The sequence below is a fragment of the Heptranchias perlo genome, chromosome 15 (assembly GCF_035084215.1).
Source record: "Heptranchias perlo isolate sHepPer1 chromosome 15, sHepPer1.hap1, whole genome shotgun sequence".
Taxonomy (NCBI): domain Eukaryota; kingdom Metazoa; phylum Chordata; class Chondrichthyes; order Hexanchiformes; family Hexanchidae; genus Heptranchias; species Heptranchias perlo.
In genome coordinates this window covers 13,860,559-13,869,156 of record NC_090339.1, presented here as the reverse complement: position 1 = coordinate 13,869,156, position 8,598 = coordinate 13,860,559, and the positions used below count along the sequence as shown (strand labels likewise).

The 8,598-nt window shown below is 41.2% G+C and overlaps 1 protein-coding gene across 1 annotated transcript in view; it reads right to left on the bottom strand.

Annotated features, from left to right (window-relative positions):
- Positions 1-628: 628 nt before the first annotated feature.
- The window catches only part of cysltr1 (cysteinyl leukotriene receptor 1), a 32,864-nt gene continuing 24,894 nt past the window's right edge, over positions 629-8,598 (bottom strand). Inside the window, exon 2 of the mRNA XM_067996856.1 lies at positions 629-6,775. Coding sequence (XP_067852957.1) covers positions 5,644-6,735 — 1,092 coding nt within the window. The 5' untranslated portion in view covers positions 6,736-6,775 and the 3' untranslated portion in view covers positions 629-5,643. The remainder of the gene's footprint in view (positions 6,776-8,598) is intronic.

Genomic DNA, 8,598 nt, shown 5'->3' with positions numbered 1-8,598 from the left:
GGGACTTGAACCCCGACTCAGAGGCGAAAGTGCTACCACTGAGCCAGTTTCTACCAACGAACTGTACTGGAGAGAAGTGGAATGTGGGTTTGTACGAAAGGTGTCCCACCTGTCACATTTCCAATCTCACTGGCATTGTCAGGGAGAGCCAAGTGGAGGCCAGGTCCTTCCTCAGGGAAACTGGGGGCGGATGGAGAGAGTTGAGTTCCCTTAGCAGAGAGGTCAATAACCAGGGGGCATAGATTTAAAGTGATTGGTAGAAGGACTAGAGGGGAGCTGAGGAAAAGCTTTTTCACCCAGAGGGTGGTGGGGATCTGGAATTCAATGCCTGAAAGTGTGGTAGAGACGGAAACCCTCAACTCATTAAAAAAAATACCTGGATGAGCACCTGAAGTGCCGAGACCTACAAGGCTACGGACCAAGTGTTGGAAAATGGGATTAGGCTGGGTGGCTCATTTTCGGCCAGCGCGGACACGATGGGCTGAATGGCCTCCTTCTGTGCTGTAAATTTTCTATGATTCTATGATTCGAAGAAAAGGCCCGGTCACACAGAGCAGTACAGGCAGGCAGCCAATCACCCAGACAGCTTCTCAGTCAGATGTTGCAGAGTGCAAGAAAGACCCAAACATGGGGAAAAAAACACATTTATTATTTTCTTGCTGAAAAAGCTAAGTATAAAATAAGGATTAATGTCAAAACTTGCTTCCTGTTTCATAACAACAAATTGTGCACATGCAATGACATTTTAAGAAATATAAAAACAGAGTCGTCTAATATCATCAGTCAGCATAACAAAATTATGGTTGGTGTTCCTTTAATACAATTCTGCCAATGAAATAATCTTGATAAAAAATTAGCTAATATTTATAGAAACCCATATTTCACATTCTAATGTGCTGAATTTACAGTAAATACAAAGTCGCATTAGGGAAATAAACCAAGTTATTTGGATGTTTACAAAGGAACCTCATTTCATTTTTCCTTTTAAACCTTCTTTTTCCTAATTATTTCTCCCTTAACTAGTCAACCCGAACTGATGTTTTTCTGCTGTTGATGTGATGGGTAGAACTGAGAACACTAGCAGCCTCATCACTGGCTAACTGTTTTGCCTATAAACGTGTCACGCATTTACTTTTAGTTCAACTTTGGCTGCTACATCATTTTATGTTAGTGCATTTTCATCGTCAACAGTCATTCCTTGAAATCCATTACAACTTCATTGCATATTTATTAAAAAGAGCTTTATATTAAGACAAAAGTGACCAAATGTTTTCTTTTCATGGGCTGCTTAGGTGACTATCATAGATCCTTAGGGGCCTTATATAAATTTGAATCTTATAAATTAATTAATCTTATAAATTAATTGAACAAATATTTTGTATCTGTCTTCACAGTAGAAGACGCATAAAACATATCAGAAATAGTGGGGAACCAAAGGTCTAATAAGAGTGAGGAACTTAAAGTAATTAATATTAGTAGACAAAAAGTACTTGAGAAACTAATGGGACTAAAAGCTGATAAATCCCCTGGACCTGATGGCCTACATCCATGTGCTCTAAAAGAGGTGGCTGCAGAGATAGTGGATGTATTGGTTTTGATCTTCCAAAATTCCCTAGATTCTAGAACGGTCCCAGCAGATTGGAAGGTAGCAAATATGAACCCGCTATTCAAGAAAGGAGGGAGAGAAAACAGGGAACTACAGGCCATTTAGCCTGACATCAGTCATCGGGAAAATGCTTGAATCCATTATTAAGTGGTAACAGGGCACTTAGAAAATCATAATATGATTAGGCAGAGTCAACATGGTTTTATGAAAAGGAAATCATATTTGACAAACCTATTAGAGTTTTTTGAGGATGTAACCATTAGGGTAGATAAAGGGGAACCAGTGGATGTCGTATATTTGGATTTTCAAAAGACATTCAATAAGGTGCCACATAAAAGGTTGTTACACAAGGTAAGGGCTCATGGAGTTGGGGGGTAACATATTTGCATGGATAGAGGATTGGTTAATGGACAGAAAACAGAGAGTAGGGATAAACGGGTCATTTTCAGGCTGGCAGGCTGTAACTAGTGGGGTGCAGCAAGGATTGGTGCTGTGACCTCAGCTATTTACAATTTATATTAATGACTCAGATGAAGGGACTGAGTGTAATGTATCCAAGTTTGCTGACGATACAAAGCTAGGTGGGAAAGTAAGCTGTGAGGAGGACACAAAGAGTCTGCAAAGGGGTATAGAGAGGTTAAGTGAGTGGGCGAGAAGGTGGCAGATGGAGTATAGTGTGGGGAAATGTGAGGTTATTCACTTTGGTAGGAAGAATAGAAAAACAGAATATTTATTAAATGGTGAGAAACTATTAAAAGTTGGTGTTCAGAGAGACTTGGGTGTCCTTGTACAAGAAACACAAGAAGTTAGCATGCAGGTACAGCAGACAATTAGAAAAGCAAATGGAATGTTGGCCTTTATTGCAAGGTGGTTGGAGTACAAGAGTAAGGAAGTCTTACTACAATTGTACAGGGCTTTGGTGAAACCTCACCTGGAGTACTGTGTACAGTTTTGGTCTCCTTATCTAAGGAAGGTTATACTCGCCTTAGAGGCGGTGCAGCAAAGGTTCACTCGATTAATTCCTGGGATGAAAGGGTTGTCCTATGAAGAGAGGTTGAGTAGAATGGGCCTATACTCTCTGGAGTTTAGAAGAATGAGAGATGACTTAATTGAAACATATAAGATTCTGAGGGGGCTTGACAGGATAGATGCTGAGAGGTTGTTCCCATGGCTGGAGAGTCTAGAACTAGGGGGCATAGTTGCAGGATAAAGGGTCGGCCATTTAAGACTGAGGTGAGGAGGAATTTCTTCACGCAGAGGGTTGTGAATCTTTGGAATTCTCTACCCCAGAGGGCTGTGGATGCTGAGTCGTTGAATATATTCAAGACTGAGATCGATAGATTTTTGGACTCTGGTGGAATCAAGGGATATGGGGATTGGGCAGGAAAGTGGAGTTGAGTTCGAAGATCAGCCATGATCTGATTGAATGGTGAAGCAGGTTCGAGGGGCCATGTGGCCTACTCCTGCTCCTATTTCTTATGTTCTCATGGGCAATTCATTTGCATAAATCTCAAGATGTGATCTTTTGGTGTTTCAATTCAGCTTTTATTCACCAATGAGGCAACAGTGCTGGAAATAATTATTTCCAAACATCCAGATCCACATAATTCAAATGGGATAAACCAGCGATGGAGGAAATATAAGTGCATATAGGATTACATTGCCTGGACTGCATGGGCTGGATTTCAAGGGCGTATGGGGCCACAGTTTGGACGCCCTGGCAATTAGGTAAGGCAAGCTTATAAACCAACATGCACTGCCTAAATATCAAATTTCTCTCATTTACAAAGAAAGGGAATGACTTGACTGGCTTTGTGTTTGTAATAACTGTCCATATGAAGTGATAAATATAACCTTGTTGACAGGTAGACAGTGTATGCTATGTTAACATGGAAATTATGTTTGAAGTTACAATGATCATAGGTATAAGTCCTACCAGCACCAACAGAGAGGGGGTAAGCAATAGCAATCACTCGCATTTAGTATAAGTTCCCTATAGAGCTTCAGAAAGAAGCTGGGCATATTCCTGAGAGGGGAGAACAGTTTGAGTAATAGATGGTAGGTTTGAGGGGCAGTCAAGATGAGTTATACTAATAAGCTACCTCGGTCTCCTGGATCTTTGCTTGATTCTCTTCAGGCATTGGAGAGGAAATTCCCAGAGTTTTTGCTATATTGGACACAGGTTGTTTCACCAGGAGACCGGATGATGGAGGGCTGGGTTGATGGTGTATGTGAGCTGCACCATGCTTGGATGTGGCAGGCTTGATGGACCAGGTGATCTTTTCCAGTCCATTCATATTTATATAGCTCCTTCAATTTCAAAAAAATATTCCAAGGCACTTTACAGAGGGGGAAAAAATCAGTACCAGTGAAGGATCAGTAATCTTTAGCCTCACTGCAATACGTCATACAAAGAGTTTTCAAAATATTCTGACTATCCCTGCTCCCCACCCCCACCCCATCCCCATCTTTTCCTTCTCCCAAGAACTTTTTTGTTGGAAAATTTAACTTCACTATGTCCTGAACAGCATAAAATCTCAGCAAAATACAATACATAAAAAGTCACTTGAATACACCCAGTACATTGTTTTCCTGCTTTCTTTTGGCAATGTCTTCATGAGAATGTATTGATAAGCTATTTTTTTTTTTGTTCAGGGATGGAGAAAGGCAGCTTTTGACATATATCATGATGAAATCATATACACGTCACTGAATTTCACATTTCAACAAAATGTAGGCCATTGTTTTTAAATCATAAGAAAGCATTGAAGGAAAAAGGCTTTTTGACAAATCAAACCAACTTCTTCCACAAATAACCTGTGATCCGCCCCCCTTTCTTAATCTCCACTTTTCTTTATCTTGTCACTTTTTTCTCCATGAATGCTTTTCTCCTTCCCTGCTCCCCTGAAGGGTACAGTTCCATGGACGTCAGATGCTCTCCAGCACCTCACCCAGTGATGGGCATTATTTAAGCGCGAGTGTCCACAGACCTTTTGACTCTGAGGGGCCGTCACAGCCGCAACCAAATGCCACACACAAGCACTTCTAGCGGAAGTCGATGGGTAGGCAGCTGAGGTGAATTCTAGCACTCAAGCATCATCTTGGCTGAGATCAGTTAACTCAACACAGAAAAATGCTTCAACTTGGGACCTTCTTGCTCTGTATGGCCCATCTACTTACTGAATAAACTTGCCGATGCCTCAGGGGACCTTAATCTTCACTTTTCAATTTGGCTGGCTGTCCTCCATAGATGGCAAACAATCCTTTATTAGTCCTACAATCCTGAATCTTGCTGCCAACCGGGAGCTCCTCAGCTCTTTTTTGAAGGACTTAATAAATGATTCTGTAGGCTGTTGAGGAGGAAACAATTTCTCTCGTCTTTGTTTGAGGCTTGTTAATCATAAAACCTGTGCCCTCTAGTCCTGGCTCAATACCTTAGTCAAGCATCCCTTTTGAGTCATAGATCTCGCAGGGTTTTGAAGAAATGGATTGCGTCCCCTTTCAAACTTTCTCCAATGAAAAAAAGTTTAAGTGCTGTGAGTCTGTGCTACTAAAGCTAATGTGGATTCCTAAGACCAGGAATCATCACCACCAGTCAGTTTGGAACCATGACCACCGCATCAATGTCTATCGGAAGGTACAGAGCCCAAAACTGAACACAATACACCTGATCAGTAATCTATACAAGAAATACCCACTTCAACTTATAGTCAATGCTTTTCAGATACATTCTACACACACGTGTTTGTAAATGAACAGAAAAGGTTTCTTTCGTGGAGACAGTCCCTCTTTAAAAAATTCTGAATATCCTTCTTTTGAGGACTGTGGTAACAGTTACAACAAAGTAAAAAAAAAGTTACAAAAACACCACAATCAGGAAGTGTCCTTTAAGTTTTGTTTCTTCACATTGAATTTGGGCATTTAGAGAATTTTGGTTCGCATTGGCTTTGTGTGGTGGAAACACTATTGTGGCAAAAGATATTTCACACTTGAAAGGCTCAGTCCTATTGCGTGTACCTTGCATTACAGCACTGGATTTAGATTTCATTGCTGGTGCTTCTGCTTGTCCGAGCAGGACTGAAAGGATCGTCATCAGATTTTTCCGGTTCAACGCGCATTAACGAGCGTTTCTTTTTATTCGACAGCTGATTGCTTGAAAGAGACGTTTTTCTAGTGAAGGAACTTGCGAGTCTTCGTCTAAAGTTCTCCCCAGAGAAGAAGTACAAGAGCGGGTCAAAGCAGGTATTGGCAGCTGCCAGACAGAGTGTGACCACTACTGACTTTTGCATGTAAATAATTTCGTCGCAGCTCTTCCCCTTCTGGTTCAGGGAATTCAGATGTATTGTGCGCTGGATATGATAGGGCATGAAGCTGATCAGGAAGGCGCCCAGCACGATTATGATCAGATGCACTGCTCTTCGACGCGATGCTTTCTTCTTGTGAATGGCTGCTGTGCTTTTCATTAGGGTCCTTACAATAAATGTGTAACAAATAAGAATGATGAGAAATGGCAGAATGAAGCCTAAAACCAGCGAAACATAATTCATTATCAAAAGGCTTTTCAGACCACGTTTACGCCCAATAGATGGAGGTTCAAAGCACTTTGTTTTATTGTCACGGGTGTGAGAGCCCGAAAGCAGAAATGGAGAGCTGGTAACAGTGACAAAAATCCATATCACAACACAGACTATCTTGGCTTTCTTAACGTTCACTATTTTCATGTTCTGAATGGGGAACACAATGGCCAGGAAACGGGTGAAACTCATGGCAGTCATGAAGTAAATGCTGCAGTACAGATTGACATAGAGAGTGTACGAACTGATTCTGCACAAGAAGTCCCCAAAAATCCATCTGCCTTTGTAAGCGTAGTAAACCACTCGCAAAGGCAAGGTGCATACACACAGCATGTCTGACACTGCCAGGTTGAACATGTAGACATTGAAGGCCGTTCTCTGCTTGTAAGTTTTCACAAGTACGAACAGAGCAAAGGCATTTCCCGACAAGCCCACAACAAAGACCAGGGAGTACACTGTAGAATAGACTTGATTTCGGAAATCGTCAATCAGTGGACAGGCAGATGCATTGCTCCTCGAATAGTTTGTTGAGAGCCACATCACTTCTTCAGCCATTTTAGAAAATGCTTTTCTTGAAAGGAAACGTCTTCAGAATCTACATAGGAAAACAAAAGTGCAAAACAATGAATGCTGTGGAACCTGTCTCACCACAACTGCACACCTACCCAGTGTGACATTGAAAACTTTGGACCATCTGTCTGTAAAAGGCAATTTTGAGTTGTCCATCGGATAAATGTTATGGTAAATTTTCTTAAACTGCATTTAAGTAGCTCATTGTATTATGGGAGTGCAAGCATTTTTTTTAACTTAAAGGAATAATAAGATTGCTTGGAATGAGTACATTAATATAACAACTTGCATTTGTACTGCACCTTTAATGTAGGAAAACGTCACAAGGTACTCTACAAAAGAGGGGTGAACTAGAACACTGAGCAGGAATTGGTGAAGAGTTAAAGGAAGTGACTGAAGGTCAGAGAGGTAGGCTTTTAAGAAGGCTTTTGAAAGGTGGGAGAGATGATGCGAAGTGGGTTGGTTTAGGTGGGAATTGAGAGAAGTTGAATTGCTCAATTAGGGGCTTTTGCTTTTAGAGACAGCCTGAGGTTAATTAGAGGCTAATTGCTGCTTGGGACATTCTGAGGTCTGATAGACGCTGAGTGTAAATTTTCAGTTCCTCCCATTGGGGGGAGAGGGCAGATTATCAGGATCATGACTTTTTCATACTTTAAAAAAATTATGGAGTTGTGATTTGTTGCTGATTATGAATATGCTTGAGACAATTAGGCACAGGTGTGACACTTGCAGTGCGATGGATTGGTTAGAGGTAGGACTTGTATACACACAGGTACATAGATACATACACACCATACGTGTGTCAACTTAATCTTGCAGTGAGTCTCATCGTTTGGCACTTTACAATTTTACTAAAACATTAATATGAATTACACTGTGACCTTCATTTATGCCCCATTCAACTATTGACTCAGGACAGAACCTGAGTGAGGGGAGTGCTACAAAGTGTAAAATTACTCTCAAGTCAACCTGCCTTGAGCCAGCCAGCAGGGTATGCACACAGCTTGTAAGGAAACAATTTATAAGAGGACCCCTTGAGTTACTTTGTAAGGGTTGTATGAAACTGAATCTAACATTTTTATCAAGCTATCACCAGTAGTTTCTCAATTTATTTTTACAGTTTCTGCTATTTTAGGTGACTACACGTTGTTGGTTTTATGCATGAATGCGTTTCAGTTCAAACATCTGATAACTATCAGTCACTACACTGTTGGCCACAGTTTTCATGTGACCCTCGTAGTTCACCTCATATGACTAACAGATCCTCTTAACTTTCCAACTTGTGAAATCCTGGATAATGATTTTTGGCAGGCTTTTCAACATTTGGACCTCTCGCCGCCAAGCCTGATCCTATTCGTACACAAGACCTACATACCAACACTCCCAGCTGGGGCCAGTGCATAGTCAGGATGAGGATTAGGAATCCAACCTGACTTGTTTTCTGGCTAGCCAGGGGACACCAAAGCCACTTTGTAGCAGTCCCACCAGCTGAGATCATCTAACTCAGCGCTCAACAGGGATCGGACTTGGTACCTTCCCAGTCCGTATGGCTCAGTTCCACACCATTCATCCAATGAACTACCAAAGCAGGTAATGATCTATATTAAAAAACCCCAAACTCAATGTTACGTGAGTAGAAGGGATCGGTAGCTGTGAGTGCTGTCGCTTGAGAGGAGAGTGAAGGAATTACAAACTTCGACACCAGATATGAAACGCACGATAAATTCAAGATGGGTTGTAATAAATCCCCAAGTGTTATCATCTTTTTTTATTAATATATTCTAAGTGTTTTTAGGGGAAACTGCTCTCCCGGGACTTATCCTGCATTTATATTGCAGTTACCAATCT